The 20,386-nt window shown below is 36.0% G+C and overlaps 1 protein-coding gene and 1 non-coding gene across 8 annotated transcripts in view; one reads left to right on the plus strand and one right to left on the minus strand.

Annotated features, from left to right (window-relative positions):
• DCLK2 (doublecortin like kinase 2) overlaps window positions 1-20,386 on the plus strand; it is a 141,423-nt gene that overhangs the window by 15,242 nt on the left and 105,795 nt on the right. For all 7 annotated transcript variants that reach the window (XM_033134089.1, XM_033134091.1, XM_033134093.1 and 4 more), the window contains exon 2: window positions 5,158-5,489. In XM_033134089.1, coding sequence (XP_032989980.1) covers window positions 5,158-5,489 — 332 coding nt within the window. The remainder of the gene's footprint in view (window positions 1-5,157; window positions 5,490-20,386) is intronic.
• On the minus strand, window positions 9,948-10,054 carry LOC117038593 (U6 spliceosomal RNA). Its single transcript, XR_004425686.1, has one exon. It is a non-coding gene; the product is annotated as a U6 spliceosomal RNA (small nuclear RNA).

Genomic DNA, 20,386 nt, shown 5'->3' on the forward strand with positions numbered 1-20,386 from the left:
CTTTTGTTTCCCTTGCCTGAGGAGACGTATCCAAAAAATTACTTAAGAGCAATGTCAAAGAGTTTACTTCCTATATTTTCTTCTAGGAGTTTTATGGTTTCGGGCCTTACATTGAAGTCTTTAATCCATTTTGAGTTTATTCTTGTATATGGTGTAAGAAGGTGATCTAGTTTCATTTTTGGCATGTATCTGTCCAGTTTTCCCAATACCATTTATTGAAGAAATTGTCTTTACCCCATTGTATATTCTTGCCTCCTTTGTCATGGACTAATTGACCATATAGGTGTGGGTTTATTTCTGGGCTCTCTATTCTGTTCCATTGATCTGTTTTTATGCCAGTGCCATGCTGTTTTGATTACTATAGCCTTGTAGTGTAGTTTTATATCAAATAGAGTGATACTTCCAACTTTGATCCTTTCTCTCAAGATTGCTTTGGGTATTCATTGTCTTTTGTGGTTCTGATGAGGAGTGCTGTTTAACTGGGAAGAGAATGGAAGCCAAAAGCACTTAGGTAGAGTGGGATGACGAATGACGAGAGGGGAGGATCTGTGCGTGTGTTTAAGATGGGAGACACTGTGTATAATCCTGTAAAGAGGGCTCTCCCATTACACGGAGGAGAGAAGAATGCCCTTGGAATCTCAGCATGAGGAGAGGGAGGGGCCCAAGTCCGGGGAGAGGGACTTTCCATTGAATAGAGGAGGGTACCCTTTTTACTGAAAAGGGAGAGAAGGTGGGAAAAATTGGCATGGACTGAAATATATATTTTTAGGGATGAAGATTTTCAAAGAACAGGAATTGGGGAGTTCCTAGCTTTTAATAGCCATTTGCCTCTTAAACAGGAGGCAGTTCATTTGATTAAGGATGAAAATTAATGATTAACAATACTCAGGTTATATTACATAGCTGCTAAATATGAAGTATTACAAAATGTCTTTGAACAAATGTCAGTGGGAAGAAGCTGTAACTGTGTTTCTGGAGAGAGAGTCTCCAGGAAATTGAAAGACTTTCTGTTCTATTCCATGCTTGAAAACAATTGTGTAACCTGCTTATGCTTTATCCATCTCTTTCTATACGGAAGGCAAATCCTCTTTGTATGTAGTATTCACATCATCATTTTCAAAATGATTTCTTCTTAATATCTTATGGTCAAAGAACTGTTGTTATGAGAAAGCGCACACGTGTGTGTGTGTGAGAGAGAGAGAGAAAGAGAGGGAATATGAATGAATGAATGAATTTCAGTTTTCTTCAGCCAGAGACCACCAGGAACATACCTATAGTTAAGTAAGCTGGGCTTCTTACTCATTGCAGCAAGGAAGAATGCTATGATACATACTACGTATGATACATAGTGTGTATGATACATACATACTATGATACCATGGGGTGTCTCAGTACCAGAGTGTTAAACCTGTCATAGAAATGACATTGGTTCGATAATTTCAGGGAGGATCTAAGGAAGTAGGGACTCCTTCTCTACTGGGTACTGTTAGAAGGTAGGGTACATTCTATGATTGGGTCGCTTATTACATCTTATTGGGAGGGCACACTGAGGAAAAAGCTGTAATTGGTAAAGAATTGGCAGTCACTCATTGACTATGAGAAAGGGACGTTTGGCATTATGTGGGTTGCACAGTGACCTTGTTTTTATGTCACTTTATCACAGTCTCAGAGTGACTTTGTTTGACAGATATTCTGTGAGATTGTATCCCACAAGAGAACGCAGGTCTGAGCATCAGACCATCTCGTAATGCCATTGAGTCCAGCTGTGAATGTCAGATCAGTTCTGGACTTTAGGGACGGCTTTATTTTTCTTATGGCCATATATGATACGTATATGTACATACATACACATCTATATCCTAGTTTAACTCTCATTTTTAATGAGATCCTTGTCTTGTGTTGGCAAGTGCAGTATTAACATGTATTGGTAAGAGTTAAAAATTTTTCTCAAACATATTTCACCAGTATATCAAGACTTATTTCTTTAGGATATACTTTTTCAGCTGTATCAGTAGCATAAAATGCATTTCCACTTTGAAAACTTGTTATATTTCTGGAAGGAACAGAAAACAGAAGATTCTTGCATTGATCCAGGTGGGAAGTGGGTGGTAATGGGGGCAGACAGGAGGAACATTTTTAGACATATTTAAAGGATAGACTGGACAGAACTTGATGTCAAGATGTAGTATGTAGGGAAGCCAGAAGAATGAAGGATGACACCTAGGTTTCTAGCTGAATAGTTTGAGTAGGAAGTGAACTTGTTCACCAGGATGGGGAGGAAGGGAAGAGTGACAAGTTGGCAGGGGAGTAACAAATCTTAAACAAAAATCCCTACAGTAGTATGAATCTGGATGGAAGGAGGCTGATTGCTTCTCATCAATTTTCTAGGTGCCTGGTATCTAACAGAATGATAATTTATTGTTTGGTTAACAACTGGAGCCGTAACTGCCCAAGGAACCAAAATCTTAAATTCTTTTGTCAGCATATTGTCTCCCTGTTGGCAATCAATGTAAGTGACAAAATGACAGTCAGGAGATTGTTTTTGATCTGGGTGGGGGATATAACAAGGGAAGCTAGCCCGGGTATCATGGTGGCTATTGGTATAAGGTGTGACATCTGTACTGTAAGGGGTTATGTGCCCAGTATACAGAAACACAGGTCTGACCTCAAAACCACAGCCTGAACCTCTGTGCTGAAATGTTGAGTGCCAACGATGTCAAATGGGTTTCATATCACGTCAGCACCTGGCAGGTGAGCTGGCACATAGAAGGTATTCAGTACATATTGTGAAGGGGAGTCTAGGATTAACAGAAAAGTACTCTATGAACTATGATTTGCGTCTCTTGTGGATGCAGGGAAGGGGTGAGGCTTTGTCTAGCAGGCGTTGGCCAGCCCTGGTTCCAAACTACATATTTTTTATGGAAGTGATGTATGAGTTTTTATTTTAACGTTTCAAGGTTACTATAGAGGGTACAACTCAGGAACAATCAAATGGAAGAGATTCCTAGGGTGAGATATAGGGAATGGTGTGGGGGGTACAGAGCTTCCAATGCCCCCTCCTGGCAGGTACCATCTCAGCACCTCCATGGATTGACCAACCTATTGACCAACCGGGAAGCTCCGATCTATGAGTTTTGACTAACAACATATGAAGGGAGGAGAGAGGAAGGGAATTAAAATTTATGTGTAACCACACACAAACAAACTAAAAGACAGGCTTCCTTTCCCGATTTTCATTCTAACATTCTGAACTCATGTAAAGAGGCAAAAATACAGACAAATTTAAAAGGCAGCTCTCCTGGTTATTATGTTGACTGTGCAGGGACTAGGTTGATCAAGGGAATCTGACATTATATTTCTCTGGTTTTGTTCCATTTTGCCATTTTCTCTATATTGGGAAAGGCTTTTCCCCAGCTGACTTCTCCCTGGTCTTAAAATAAATAAATAAATAAATAAATAAATAAATAAATAAATAAATAAATAAATCACTTGTCTTGCTGAGATTCCTTTTGTTTTCTCCCATTTTAATGTCTTGGATCAGAACATACAATTAAACTTTTATCATAGGTAACAGTAGGAAGAGCTTTTCAATATGAGAGTCACTTTCTCTATAAGTGAAAGCAAAATCATAATTGTTTATTTTTGCTCATTAATGTGTACATATGTATAGTTCTATTTTGTTAAATATATACCTATTTTTGAAATTATGAGCCATCCTCCCAGATGATTGCCCTATGAAAAATGATTTAGATAAATCGACACAAATTAAATGGTGATGGTTGGGCTAGACTTCAGGTAACTGGTGTGGATGTAGCAGTAAAGCCTGTGACTGGTCCCCTAGTTTTCTTGGACGGGCCCAATTATACCTCTAAATAGAAGACATTACTCCTCTGTTTAGACCCTTCTGGTATGCCTGATCTGTTATTGAATTGTTCATGTGCCTTTGGGAGTCTTGAAGATCTCCAGTAATCAGGATTTCAAGAACATCCTGATAGTAGTTCAATAGAATATTTATATTAATAGGTTTTCCTCAAGAATTCTCTTTCACTGTTTTGGCTATTTTTCACTTAAGCAGTCACAGCATTCAAGCCTTGTATCATATAAGTATAATATTAAGAATGAAGAATTCTATTACATAGAATAGGTGAAAAAATAATTCAAAATAATTAATTCTTTTTTGAGTTAGAAAATACCTTAGAGAAAATCTTAGAGTATAACCCTTTTGTTTGCCCAAAAGTTGAGACTAAAAGAACTGCATGACTGCTGAGTCTCCCAAAAGAAAACTTATGATTTTTAAACATATAATTATGGTTTTTCAATGAAAAATTATTTTTCAACATACGATTTTGGAACTTAAAATTAATGAACATTGATTTGGTAAATCAATTGACAAATAGTATACTTTTTATGTTTTACTTAATAAATATTGAGCAGAAGGCTACGTGAGTCATGAACACATCATTTTAACTACTTAATATCTGTTCCCATTTAAGTAGATACATAAAAGGTTATCTGTTTAAACTAATTATCTTGAATTCACGTTCTTTAATTAAGGAAAAAATGCCTGAGTTATGTTTCTTTGAGCTGTCAAACTCTTCTTCATTTTTGTGGTACTTCATTAGTAAGTAAATGATCCTATAACTGAATATAATTTAGTCAGCTGTGTGAAGATGTAGTGATCATTCTTTGATTAGGACTGAAATCTATAATTGGAAAAAGGAGAAAAATAGTTTTTTATATGAATATTATTCTGTGATATAATTATTTCCACCAGATGAAGTTTAAAAAAATAAATTAGTTAATAGACTTTTGGAACTAGGAAGTACTTTAGAATTCATCTGGTTCAGCAAGTTCACTTCACAGAAAATGATATTGAGAACCAAAGTATGGAAGAATTATCCAGAATGATACATTTGATAAAATAAAATACAGATCTCTCTTGTTTCTTTGTCCAGTGCTTTTTACTCTATAATGCATGTTATTCTCTCAAAACCGATCTAGATGCTATTAAAAACAAAGGGAGGATGCCAAAGGAAAAGGATGTGAATCCCCTTTCAGCGAACCTGTTAAGTTTAGGAGTCCACTTAGTGGGTCTCCAGCACTTGTACTTCTTTGGTCGGAGTAGTCATGCTAATAAAAATGATTTTTGCTTTTTAGGTGAGAGTTACGTGTGTGCATCAAACGAACCATTCCGTAAAGTTGATTACACCAAAAATATTAATCCGAACTGGTCTGTGAACATCAAGGGTGGGACCGCCCGAGCCTTGGCTGCTCCCTCAGTGAAAAGTGAAGTAAAGGAGAGTAAAGATTTCATCAAACCCAAATTAGTGACTGTGATTCGAAGTGGAGTGAAGCCTAGAAAAGCCGTGCGGATCCTTCTAAATAAGAAGACTGCTCATTCCTTCGAACAAGTCTTAACAGATATCACCGAAGCCATTAAACTCGACTCAGGAGTGGTCAAGAGGCTCTGTACACTGGATGGCAAGCAGGTAAGATGTTTTGAGCCCCTAGCTCTCCATCTTATTTTTAAATTCTACTTGTACCATAGCGGTTACATGTTTGATAATATGAATTTTGTAGTCTGGTAGATGTTATTTTACTAGTTCTGCTTGAGATGTGTATGTGTGTGTATTAAGCCTTTATCATGAAAATGTAAGGGGATTACCTTTCTCTTTACCCAAATATCTCAAAAGTGTATGTAGAGAAATCTGTCTGTCTATACTTCTGTGGCCACTGGGAGGGAAATGTAAACTTCTGAAGGAAAAGTGTAAGTTGAAGAAGCTTCTTATATTAAGTGGGATGTTGTCTATTGAAGGTTAAGGGCACCTGTTGACTAGTAAAGTCATTATGGGTTTGGGAAAATCACAAGAGTCAAAATTAAAGATAACATTTTTAGAAAAGTCTTTCCTCCCCACTTAGGTATAGTATGGGAAATGGAAAATGCATTTAAAAGAAAGTACTTTCTTAGGAATGTCCATATGAATTTCATAGGGAAGAATGGAGGTAATTAGCATTTCTGAAAAGTATAAACAAATTATACGGGAAAATGCAGCCAAATTGTGGTAACAATATACCAGGAAGTTTAATGGGCTAAAAAAAAAAATGGGGCAAATTGCTAAAATGCATGAATAACAGTTACACAAATATTGAGTTTTGCCACAATCAGATTATCATTCCTAGAAAAAGAACGTGGCTTCTGAACTGTATTTTTTCCTAATTTCAATAAGGTTAACTCGTTTATATTTACATTATATAAACATTATAGTTCCCAGCATTTAATTTTTTTCTTCATTCCATTTTGTTTCTTCCCTCAAAAATCATTTATTTTGAAGTGTATGGCTAATACAATGCTGAGAATTAGTCTGAAACACTAGGGCAGTGAATGTCTTTTGGAAAAAAAAAAGTTTTCTAACTTTCTGAGACCAGATCTAGTTAGTAGGTTGTTTTCTGAAACATAAACAAAATTTTAAAAGTAGGTTATAAAAATGTCAGTAGCTTATACGGAGGTTATAATGACTTTTCTAATTGATGAAATTTGTGATTAGAAGATACAACACTTCATAGCAGCCTGCCCCAAGACAGGTTCACAGTATGACTGGAAATAGACACCTTACAAATTGAGTTAATGGCACAGCACAATATGGAACACCTTAAGATTTATTCTACAAGTATAAAAATAATCAAACCACAAGACAGAAAGGAGATTAGATAAGTCACATAACTAATTCTTGGTGGACGCAGAGAAGACAGGAAACGTAGAGACAAATATTTAAGATACCTCACAAAAAGAAAAATGAAACTCATAAGTATGCCAAATTAGAAAACTTAAATGACATATAAACAGTAAATGCAATGAGACTTTAAAAATTTCCAAACGAATGTTCCTTGGGGAAAATTTAAGTAAAATAAAGAACATCAAATTGAAATAGTAATCATTGACATTTTAGTAGTTAACCAAAAAATTATCTTTAAAAAGTTTCCAGATGAGAAATATTTATATGTAAAAATGTTAACTAAAGCACAAGCAACCCCAAATCATCAACATTGTAAAGAAGAATACACTGTTATGCGTAAGATTTATGACAGAAATTAAAGGACGGCACACTATTAAGAAACCCATTAATACCCGGGATCTAGAAGATAAAGCCTCATAGCACATGTAATCCCAAAAAGATGTTAAAAAGGCATTTTGACAAAATACAAAACCTATATTCAGTTAGAGATTTAGTAATAAAAATAGAAGGTGAATTCTCTAAGAGACTTGAAGAAAACCCTATTAGAAACAAAAAGTCTAGGTATTGGTAAATGAGATACTGGAAGTATTTCTATAACAATCAGGTCCAAGATGGTGATGGCTGACAGCCTCAGGATTCAATAGTCTTCTATACATTCTTCCTGATTTTTATTTGTAGTTTAATTGCAATTTCAATAGTTTAATCGCAATTTCAATAGGTCTAAATAGAAGTTTTTTTGGGGGAAGGGGAGAGTGATACTCGACAAAGTGGTTTTGAAAGTTAATATGGAAAAAGAGGAAGATTTTGGAAATAATGATTAATGGGCTCTCATGCTACCAGATATTAAATCACCGTCTTCATACCATACCAAAAATAAATTCCAGGTGTCTTTAAAATATAGATGTCAAAATGAAACTAAAGAACTAAAAGATGTCAATAGTTACGTTGAAATGGGAAAGGATTCTCTAAGCATAAAAGTAGTGGGAAGATCACAGAGGGAAAGGTTGGTTGGGCAGAAAAATGAAAACTTTCTAGATGTCATGAGTAAGGGTTATATGCTTTTATATTGAGTTATAATTGTTTAATTGGAAAAAAAACCACTGTAATGTCAAGATGCATAAAAGACCAAACAGACAATTTGAAAAGGTAAAATTATAAATACAAAGCATTAAAAATGTTCAATCTCACTAAATGTGAGTTAAAGCAATGAAATATTTTTCATATTTAAAATTGACATGTTTTTGGAGAATAAAATGTCCATTATTTTTTAATATGCAGTGAATTGGCATTCTCAAAGAATGATGGAAGGGTAAATTGCATCTTTAAGGAAAACAATTTGTTTTGTACAACTATACAAATGTTCTTACTATTTGAACTAGTAAATTAGCATATAGGGATTTATCCTAAATAACCTGAGCTGCAAACATGATCATGCATACAAATTTCCATCCCAGCAGTAAGAGCAAAAGATTGGAAACAATTTAAAATCCCTAAAGTAGAAAACAGTCCAATGATATCACCATAGAATTCATAGTAGTGGCCATTGAAAATTATGTTTGGAGAACTATTTAGAGACATGGGAAAATGTTAAATGAAAAAAGCAAGAAAAAAACTCTGTAGTCTGGTTTCAATTTTGTGTTAAGAAAGAAAAGTAGAGGCAGAATTTTTTAAAAAACGAATTCAAAAGGAAACACAATTATGGTGCTCATCAGAAATCCAGTATTTGCTGTTCTGATTTTTACTACTTCTTCCTCATATCTGTTTAGAAACAGAAACTCAAGCACTGAGAAGGAGAACGAAGACTGACTTCAATAAGACTGGAGAAATTAAAACATTATGAGTTAAATCTTGAAATTTTGGCATGTGGCTATGAAATGTTACAAGTATCACTTTTGTCACTGTTTAGGACTTCTAGAACTTAAACATTATTTCCCATGTGCAAAAAAGATATTTTTAAACTTTGAAATAAAATATTTCTTTGGAAATATTAAAGATTTTATTTTTGATAGACACAAATTTTATTTTTGATATTGTATTTTCAGAGTGCCAGATAACCTTGAAAGCCATAGTTTTCTTTTTCTTTCTTTTTTTTTTTTTTTTTTTTAGTTTCAGGTGTACAGAACAATGTAATAGTTAAACATTTATCATTTATATCCCTCACACAGTGATAACCCCATCTACTACCCCTCTGACATCGCATACAGCCATTGCATTTCCACTGTCTCTATTCCTAATGCTGTACTCCACTTCTTGTGACTATATATATATATATATATATATATATATATATATATATATATATATATACTTGCAGTTGACATTCATTATTGTTCAGCTTCAGCTTCAGGTGTACAGTGCAGTGATCAGGCATCTACATCATCCCTGAGGTGGTCTCCCCAATGGGACAAGTGTCCATCGGATACTCTATAAAGTCTTTACAACATTATTGATTACATTCCCCAAATTGAGTTTCGTATCCCCATAGCAATCTTGTTACCGATTGTGCTTTCTAATCCCCTCACCTTCCCCCTTATCCCCACCCCTCCTCCCATCTAGCAACCCTCAGTTTTTCCTCTATGTCTCTGAGACTCTTTCTGATTCATTCATTCATTTATTCTTTTCTTTGGATTCCACATATAAGTGAGATCATATTTGTCTTTCTCTGTCTGACTTATTTCACTTAACATAATGTTCTCTAGGTCCATCCATATTGTTGCAAATGGTAAGATTTCATTCTTCTTTATGGCTGCGAAATACTCCATTGTATAAATGTACCACAGTTTCTTAATCCAGTCATCTACCAATGGGCATTTCGGTTGTTTCCATGTCTTAGCTATTGTGAATAGTGCTGCAATAAACATAGGGATGCATAAAGTTTTTTGAATTAGAGTTTTGGATTTCTCCGGATAGATACCTAGGAGTGGAATTGCTGGGTCATAAGGTAGTTCCATTTTCAGATTTTTGAGGTACCTCCATATTGTTTTCCGTAGTGGCTGCATCAATCTGCAATCCTACCAACAGTGCACAAGCGTTCCCTTTTCTCCACATCCTTGCCAGCACTTGTTTGTTGATTTATTGATGATAGCCATTTTGACTAGGGTGAGGTGGTATCTCATTGTGCTTTTTATTTGCATTTCTCTGATGGTTAGTGAGGTTGAGCATTTCTTCATATGTCTGTTTGCCATCTGTATGTCCTTTTTAGAAAAATGTCTCAAAAATATGGAACACTTCATGAATTTGCGTGCCATCCTTGCATAGGGACGATGCTAATCTTCTCTGTATCATTCCAATTTTAGTATATGTGCTGCCAAAGCGAGCAAGCTATAGGTTTCTTGGTGCCAATTCAACATCTGTACTATATAGGTGGACTTGCTATTTAAAATTTCGAGTCTGTTTTTTGGTTAATATATGTTATAAATATAAAGGGAACATTAAATCTTGCTTTGAAGTAGCATAAAAAAATTTGCCTTATGCTTAAGATTAATGCAAACCTTTAAATGGGCAGTGTTCAGTTCAATTTTATTTTCTAAATTGATTTTTTTTAATGGGTATGTAGAACTATCTGCTCTCTGATAATTCTCAAGAAAAAGATGCTTTTGCTTAGGTAAAGAGGAAGGACTAAGAAAGGAACTAAGATCTGTAAATGAGTAATTCGTACATAAAATTTTAGCCTGTCTGCCTTAACTTTGATATTCTTTCATGATTATTTCCTCCTCAGATTTGTTGTTTTCATCTTAAATTAATCTGATCTTCGACACAATGATAGAGATTAAATAATTTATAGGCAGTTCATCATGAACAGTCCCTGAGTTCATCCTGACAGTTATGTTGGAGTTTTAAAGGGCCCTGGTTATCTTTTATGGGCTTAAACACTCTCCTGATTGAAGAGGAAACGGTGTGGCATGTGCCAGTAGCATTTATGTTGTTAAACCAATGCCCCTTGAATCCTCTCTTCTGTCAAAATGGATGATCACATCGTCCTAGTCGTATTGACTCCGTTTACAAGGTCTGACTTGCTTAATACAATTAATGGGTGCATTTTATGTCTCTTTGTAAAATCACTTCAAATAAAATCAAACTTTTGGGTTTTGTCCATGTTAACTCTTGGATTTTCTTTAGTGTAAATTTTTGCCCCTAGAGAACACGTGGCAGTGTCTGCAGCCGTTTTTTGGATGTCACGACTGGGGACCGAGATTCTACTGACATGTAGTAGGTAGAGGCCAGAGGTACTACTATCCTACAATAAACGCACACGGCAGACACAACATAATTCTTTGGGGTCCGAAATGTCAGTAGGGCTGAGATTCAGCAATCCTAGTATAAAGTAATTGACATGATTCAAAAGGAAATGATACTTGTTTGAATATTAACTTTATCAAATAGGCCACATGCTAAACTTTTATCTATTTTCTCATAGCCAGTCTGTCCACTTTTTATCTAATTGAGGCAGGCGTGTTAGAATGCAAAGAGAAGTCTAGGAAATCATGATTTAATGTTGTGGGGTTTTAAGTATTTAATACTTATAAGTGATGTCGTGATTATCAACTTTAAAAAATACGCAACCTTTGTATTTATAGATGGGATGACTAAAAAAAAGTCACCTGTAAGTAGAAGTCATGACTATTATCTTAAATAACTTTTATATCTGCAGTTAATTTCATTTAATTCTTTTATTTTTGTCTTTCTTTTACAAATCAAACCTTGAACTTTTAAGTTAAAGGAATTCTATAGGACAACAAGGTTTACTTTTTAAAATTATCAAAAGTCAGACTGACTGTCTTGTAATAAACTGCAGCAGGAGAGTTCTTTAAAAATGTCTTTATTCTGTTAAGGGACTGAAAGGTCCAAATATAGCTTTTGTCCACATGTGTAAAAAATTCTAACTTTTAGCTTTCCCAGAAACAGCAGAGTTTTAACATAAAAGAAACATACTTAGCGGAATTTTGGAACAAGTTGATTCTTGTCATGGGCAGAGGCAAAACAGACTCAGAAATTGCTAGCAGTTGATGCTTTGGGGATAAAATACTTCCAGACTTTGGGACCACTGCCAACCTTAGGATGCCCACGTGTAGTGGGTTCTCCTTGGGAATCAAGGAGTGCCTCCATCTTATCAGTCATCTTAGGATTTATGAAGGTTTCCATGCTCACTTTTAAAATAGTTTATTTCATGGGTAGCATAATAGAAATGTTTATTTTACACCTTTAACTTTTCTGGCATCACAGTTCCTAGTGAAGTTTCATTTCTTTGTTATGACCTAGCCGTTCTTATTTAAAGTAATCTTTCTCAAAAATTGCTGTGTAGAAGTCAGATGGTTGATATCTGTTCATAAATTTTTTCTACAATTCATTTAATCCTGATGTAAGTTTTCCTTCAAGTAGATGAGGACAGAGTTTGGTTTTAATTCTCACATTGCTCCCAATACATGCATTTTCTTTTGTAGGTAATAGAAATCCAGACAGTTGTGTTTTATCTTACCAGATACATTCATACCTCTGAAGTGTGGGTAGCCCTGATCTGTCTCAAATAATGGAAAATTATCCCGATCAGGAATCAACAGACTGAAGAGTAGTGGGATTTTTCAGTACAGCAGGAAGTCCAGGTATATAGAAAGGGAAAAAATGTTCATTTGTTCTTTGATCCCTAATCTAAGCAGATTTTTTTAAAAAGCTGGAAGGTAGGGAGGGTTGATCTTTGTTTTTGATTTAATGCACCCCTCTTTTCAGAGTGATCTAAAACATGGGAAGAAAGAAGGAAGCACTTTGTTGAAGTTTGTGTTTTGCCATTCTGGTATCCATTGTATAGGCAATTTCCCCTGACCCTAAATAATATTTTCTCCCTTTTAGTGGGAAACTGGAGGAAAAACACTAAAATCCTGTTAGTGCTTACTGCAGTTGCAAATTAAGAAAGGAGATGTTTAAGAAAAACAATTTTAGCTTGCAAACAATTATTCAATGTAAAGTGTAGGTGAGCTAAAAATGACATCACTGCAAACTCTTTTCTTTCCTTATTTATTCTTTTGATATCTAAGCTGGCGTAATGCATGGAGCATAACAATTGTGTTAATTAATTTCATTTTTGTTACAAATGTATTTTTCAGTAGGTATAATAATTATTAAATATATATTTTGTCACATTTGTATTTTACAATGCTTAGGATAACAGCTAATAGCTTAATTAGCTAACAGATAAAAGCTAATAGCCTACTATGTCTGGCATGGTGAGAGTGCTTTCTGTTAGTCTTCTCCGTGAATATTCACAACAACTTAAGATATTATAATTCCTATTTTACATCGGGGAAATTAAAACAAAGATAAATCAAGTAACCTATTAAAAATCCTACAGCTGGAGATGGACCTGGATCCCACACCCAGGACATGCGATTCTCAACTTGCCCTTTTCACAGCTGTGCTGGGAGCCCTCTGTGGACAGGCTCAATAAAGGTTATCAGTAACAATGATGAGGGACAGGAAATAGGACTAATAAACTAATCGGATTATTTCAAAACAAATCTGTAAGGTTTTAGAGTGATGCAGTTTTACCTGGGGTTGATCTAAATCTGTTTAATAGGTTGTATGGTCAAACTGTGCTTTACGATCTGAAAAATGAAAACATAGGTTAAGGAGTGATTATATGCTTGACAGAAAGATGACTCTTAGAATTATTTTTTATAGATTTAATTTTTTAAAATGAAAGAATATGACATTACAGAAAGTTTAGAAAATACAGGGAAAAAATGCACAATTCTATTTTCACACTGTTTTTATAATTGAGTATTCCATCCATATTTTCATAGGCACATGTTTTTGATTATTTAGTTTTTTTTTTTTTTTTAGAGAAAACTACCCTAGTAAAATCAGTACATTTCTACTGGAAAAATTAAAACATTTCAGAGAAATACAAAGAGTGAAAGTTTTTGTTTTCACATCTGCCCTTCTTTTCTAACCTCATTCTACTTCTTAAGGGGAAGCACTAATAACAGTTTTGTTAATGCAATTTAAATACATATATACATATAGTTCTTATATAATGTGGTTTAAATGTATAATTCTGTAGCTTTTTTTTTTTTACTTATTAGTTGTATTCTTTCAAGTTGCGTAATCTTTATATTTCATACTTAAGTGACTGAATAATATTCCATTAGCTAGATAGATCGTGATTTATTTAACCGATTGCTGGACGTTTGGGTTGTTTCCAGTTTTCCATTCTTTTATTCTCTAGTCATATTGCCTATAGATTTTAACATACTTTGAATCATTTCCTTTCTTTGGGATGGATTCCTAGCGGTTGAATATTAGCAGAGACTTACTATATCTCTCAAGCCCCAAAATACTTATAAAAACTGTAGACAAAAGGTTACCCTAGCTGGCACCACCAATGGCATGAGCCCCACATGTCTGTAGCTGGGAGAGACTCAGGCAAGGATTAGATGTGACAGCCAGGCACAAGGTACATAGTTAATTTGTTGCGTGGAAAAATGCACGTTCTGTGAAACCGAAGCCCACCTGCGTTCCTCTTACCAAGTCTACCTTTGCTACTTTCTGTTCTAGGAAAGAGCTTAATGAGAAAAGCCAGTTGACCTGTGTAGTGCTGACTGAGTAGTCTTGAAAATGTTAAGCTTAGTAGGGAGAACAAAAAGAAAACTTTTCTTTTTTTTTTTTTAGCAAATTGCCTACATTATGAAACTATGTGGCCTTAATCTTGAACTAAAAAAACCTATCGTTTTACGTAATGTTTGTTTTGTAACCTTTGTAGATGCCCCAAATCCCACGAGTATATTTCTGGAATTAAAATAACTTTTGCTTTGTGATATTTTGACTCAGAATTGAGTCAAGATTACTTGAAATCTTGTATGAGATGCTTTGTAAAGCTAATTGGTGGGTTTTGGTGCGTCATAGCTAATTCCTGAATTTGTTTTATTGTTTTTATAAAATATTACAGATGTCTGCTAATCACAATTTCTACCAATATTTGTAATAGTATTACTTTACAATTTTTATTGGGTTGCATGAAAGGGTCATTTATTCATTATGACTTATGGTAAAAACAAGGATTGGTGCAAAGTCAGTATAGTATAGTATTTTGGAATGTATAACTGATACAGGACATGATTTAGTCCAGCTTGCTAATTTTATAGGTGAAAAATCTTTGGGAATTTATAAAAGCTTTTGAGAACCTGTTGAAATCTGCACTGCTTCTTCTCTTCCGAGGAAAGGGTAAAGCTTGACTCAAAATTTTGTGTATGATCGGCTTGTTTGCAGGTGATAGTGTAAATTTACAAAACTGTGCTTTGGCACGTTACTCTGTTCCCTTTAGTTGGCGGGAAGCATTTTTTTCAGCCTTACAGTCATTGATTTTCTAGAGAGCAAAAGTTAAGCTTAACCATGGTCATTGTCATTCTTAGGGTGATGCCCATAGAAAAGAATTAACTGAATCTAAACCAAAAATTACTTTGTGGAGAAAAATAGTGCTTAGTCTGTATTTGCTTTTTCAGTAAGCCTGTGCAATTTTCCAGATTTAAAAATTAATCTCTTTCAGGTTTTTTTTTTGTTTGTTTTGTTCTTTAAGGAAAATGACCACGCTTCAAAAAGTGAGACAAGCTTTCATGAATATTCTTTCGGTATATTTTGAGAACATTTTAATTGTAGTGGGATGCAGCTGTTGAACTCCCAGCATGAAGTGTTGGGAAGCTCCGTGGTCATTAGAGGTTTGCTTGCACAGAAGTTTAATTCTCTGAGCCTAGAGACCGTTAGAAATGAAGCACCACTTACCCAAAAGGAGCGTTCTGTTTTTCCTTATGTATTTCAGGCTCTTCCTAAGACTTGAAATAGTAAAAGTTTTATTTAAATTTTTTTTTCTTTCTTTCTTTCTTTCTTTCTTTCTTTCTTTCTTTCTTTCTTTCTTTCTTTCTTTCTTTCTTTCTTTTTTGGGAGGGGGTAGGTAATGGTTTGTGGCAAGCTTCTCTAAATTTGAGCATAAAGACATTTGATTATATTTGAAAATACTGTTCTTTGCCCACATGCTAAGTCATTAAAATGCCATTTTAAGTATGATTTGTGGAAGATATTTAAATACTTGTGCATTGGTATTTATTAAAACTGACATTAGTTACATGGTTATGTTTCTGAAGGATTAAGTTTATTAAATACCTAGTCTTTAGTATCACTTAGGTTATACATTTTTAGTGGTAAAATATTATGGCTGACACATGCCATTGCAAACATGCAAATTAAAAAGACAGTTTTTCGTTTTATAAAGGCATTGTGTAAATGGAAACTTGTGAAAGCCCAGTTAGGTAATTGAATCCAAATTTTAACATTTTACCTGTCTTTTCATTTAATCTAGTAGTCCAGATTTTTACATGTAGATAAAAGATAAAAGTTTCGAACTTTTTTAGACGTTTTAAAAGTGATTTTCACTTGCAGGGCATTCCTGCCCCAGGCAGCAGCAGTCAGTGTCTTAATCAGTTCTTGAACTTTTAGGAGTTAAAAGGGTTGTGGTCAGTGTGATTTGTGCCCTAAGGAACTGATTATACTGGAATCAGAAAATACCACTTGAAGTTCGATTTCAATATATTCGTTTCTTATGACACACAATAGCATTTTAATGTTGAATGAGGCAAGGTTCATGCTTATGCCACGAGGAATTGTCATTAAAAACTTTTAATGATGGGAGAGTGCATCGTTCGTGCTCGCTCTTGTGGCAGACTGTTGACACATATTGTCATTTGTTCTCATGATCACTCTAAGCTAGGTATGTGGCAGTTTCTTTATACACGGACGGTTCCAGAGCACACAGAAGAACGTTGGTCCTTGGAGTTCAGTTAGATGCCCTGGATATGCCTGTGCACTGGGATCCCACAGGCTGCCTTTGCCTCATTTTAAAGTTGTCTCAGAGCTAGTTTTCAAGATTCAAAGGAAAATCAATTTCACTGCTTTATAATTACTCATAATTGTTTTCCAGAACCTATTATATAGCATGATTATTTACTTTAGTCTTTGGGCTTGGCTCTGGATAGCTTTCTTTCCTGTTCCCAAAACTCACATCCACCCTCAAATGATGAAGAGTTTATTTTATTCCGTGGGTTATAATTCCTTACCATCATTTATGTTGTGGTTCAACATGTCTAGATTTGGTCAGTAGAGTCTATTTTAAGTTGGCTCCTGTGTCTTTTGACATATTTAAGGATACCTAGGGGCATAAGGATAGTAGGGAACCATGTCAGGTTCATAATTAGACCTTGTGGCAAACAAAAATACAGCAGCGGTTCTGTACCCCAACTGCTCTAGACACACTGGGCTCAGGTGTCTTCTAAAGTTGCACATTCTGTCTCTGTGTGTCTACAGACATGTGATTTTTACTCACTGCACATGACTCCTGGTTTCTGTGCGCGGCTCTTTGTCTATCTTAGCATGTTTGTCATTAAACGCCTAGAAACTAGTGCCTAGGGTATTTCTGATTGAGTTGTTGCATTATTGTTCAATGTAAGGGCAACATCCTAAGCCATTAGCCTCCCTATTCTTGACCTATAATGGCTGCTTTTAGGGAAACATTCATGATTTGTATTGAGGAGTTACTGTGGTTTGAGGCATATGACCTTGTAACCTATGTGCAATGAACTTGGCTAATAAGGGGCTTTGAGTCTTGAGAGCGTCTAGGGATTCAGTGACTGTCTGATTCAGGGGTTCTTGATTGGAAGTAATTTTGCCCCTATGGGGACATTTGCCTGTGGGGTAGAGTATGCTACTGGCACGTAATGGGTAGAGGCTAGGGCTGCTACTAAAGTGTCTTTACAGTGCCAAGATAGCCCTGTACAAGAGAATTTCCTGGTCCTAAACATCACTGGTGCTGACATTGAGGCATCATGGGCTGGTTTAATGGATATAAAGAGGAACAATATGGAGGTATTGAAGGACATGACAGTGGTTTTGGAATGACCAGCATGAAGGATGTCGGTATGTATATAGGGTTGAGTGTAGACTTTTAAAATTAAAAAGATAGGCAAGGGCAAGATTATGCACAGCATACATTGCGTTTTCAAGGGATAGAAACCTCATCCATCAGGCTTTAGGTTGCCACTGAAAAATTGTGAGAGGATCAGATTTGCATTTTAGGAAATTTACCCTGGAGGGTGTGAAATGAGTTCACAAAGATACTCAGTCCTAAAGGATTGAATATCCCCGAATGTGGGAAGCTGTTTCAGATAATATTATTTCAGAGTAATAATACATTTTACAGTTTCCTCAGTGCTTATGGGAGGAGGTTCCTAAAGTCTATTCCAGATAGGAAACACACATTCCTAGAGAAATTTAAGCAGTTTCAGAGGGTAAAGATTTGGTTTTAGCAGGAAATGAGAAAGCTAGAATGGATCAGGGTGGTGGAGTCTAAGTTTATAGACAGAAAGTATTATTTTGTTGGAGACTATACCAAAGCTTCATAGTGACTGGAAAGAATTGGTATTTTATTTTCAATTTTAATGTTAAAAAAGTTAATTTTCTCTGTATTTTTTACATTGCGATTGGAGATGATTGTGGCAGGATGGATAGCAGGAGTGTTCCTCAGAAATAATGCTGAATGGGGTGTAGGCAAACACTGCCTTTTCTGATGTGCTCCTGGAGTTGTGAGTGCCTTCCCCCCCTCCTTTCACTGCACCTACCTGATAACGAAGGCACTTGAATACAAAGGTGCTTCTTGGTATCAAAAGAAAATAACTTTTCCTTAAAATTATTAGAGTGGCATAGAAATAAATGGGCCAGTCTTCATGCATCAGTCATGATACAATCTATTGGAATACTTTAAAAATGTTGGTAGCTTTAAAAATGTAAATGCTCTTACGCTTTGGCTAATAAGATGTGTTATCAGAAGCATATTCAAAGTAATGTATGGAAGATCTGTCCCTGCTTTATTTTAAAAATCAATAATGATTTGGCTTTGGATGCAGCTGTATTTGCAGTTTTCATGCTGATGTAGTTTGGCTAATTTGGTGGCCTGTACAATATTGTATTGTTTATATTGTATAATAGTTCCTGGCCCATGGCTTCCTCAAACTGTGCTTTGAAGAACTTAGGCATTCCTATAGGGAAATGAGAGAGCAGGATTAAGTCCACGGATTTTTTTTGCCTAGAAGTTTTTTTATAGATATATGGATATAGACGTATCGATATATATGTAAATTACACACATATATGTATACGTATAAAATTTCTTTGTCAGGCACACATCCAGCCACCAGTGTACTTGATGAATGTAGAATCTAAAGCAAAGCAGGAGGGCTCAGAAGTACTTAGCATGCTTTCTCTGAGAGTCTCTGCCTGCCGGCTCATTCAGAATGCCGAGGTGAGGTCCCTGCTCTTGGGGCGCTTATACTCTATTTGGCAAGGAAATCTAAAACACATGACTTAGTGAGACAATGACAAAGGACTAATGCATATTGCTGTTCAGCTAAAGGACAGAAGTGTGAGCCAGTGGAGTTGGGAAGAGTTCATGAAGGAATAAGAAACAGAATGCAAGCTGGGCTACGGCTGGGGAGACTGCGTTAGAGAGACCGTTCCGCCCACCACGACCCACCCCCCTCCACCCTCCCAATGCCACACGCAGGAGCGGCAGCAGCAGGGGGAAAGCAGGAATGAAAATGAATTGCAGGGCCACGGCGGCAAATGAGAATGATATCAGGACCTAGTAGAAAAAATGAGTGGAGAAATGTGGAGGGGGAGTAGACTTAAGTTCGAACAGAGGGCTGTGGAGAGGGAGTGTCAGCTTTGGGTGAAGCGGGGATGTAACACAACTGTGCTTTGGGGTCAGTCTGTCACTGGACGGATGCTGAAATGGGAGGAGGAGGACTACACAGCCAATCAGGAGGCCCTCTCAGCAGGCCAGGTGTGGTCCCGAGGAGCATGGCAGTAGCCGGACAGAGGCAATGCATGTGAAGCAGAGAATCCACACGTGCACCCCTGGGAAAACTGGAGGGTGCTAAGAGCACCCTTGGGATTTGGAACACGGGATTTGAAAAGAGCTGCTCCTGTGCCTTGTATACAATTACCAAGCCACAGAGCTGGCTACAAATCCTACCACAGACATGCCTTCAAGGCCCTCAAGTTCCTAAGGAACCACTAAACGTTAAACAAGCAGAAACGTCAAGGAGTGAAAGTGTGGCCTCTAAAGTGATCGCTTAATATGAAAGTGGCGTGGCCGTTCGTCATGATGTTTGCCTAAGCCTAGTCCATTTTCATCCAGGAATAAATTTGTTTTTAAAAATACCCACTTCACTTTAATGTTGTCCTAATGAGGTAGAAATAACATTTTGTTGATTTACATGTCACAAATTGATTGCTTGTGTTGGAGGGTGTTTTTTTTTCGGGGTGGTGGGGGAAGATGATTTTGTATGAAGAAAAACTATTGTTTTTACCTAAGTAAAATTTAAACCTAATGTATGTACCAAATACGCTTATTTTGCCATTAGGCTGATGTGACCCCAGAAAATATAACAAAGATCCACATTGTGACTGGAGCAACTTTTGCAGGATATGTATAAGAACCTGTGAGACTGTCCTGTGAGAAAATAGCTGAGGTCCCTTCTTGATGTTTACCTGGGTCCTTCATCTGAACCTATGCCCGTTCTCGGTGACCACAGGGGCTAACTAGATCCCAGAGTCCC

This window comes from Rhinolophus ferrumequinum, chromosome 18, assembly GCF_004115265.2.
Source record: "Rhinolophus ferrumequinum isolate MPI-CBG mRhiFer1 chromosome 18, mRhiFer1_v1.p, whole genome shotgun sequence".
NCBI lineage: Eukaryota > Metazoa > Chordata > Mammalia > Chiroptera > Rhinolophidae > Rhinolophus > Rhinolophus ferrumequinum.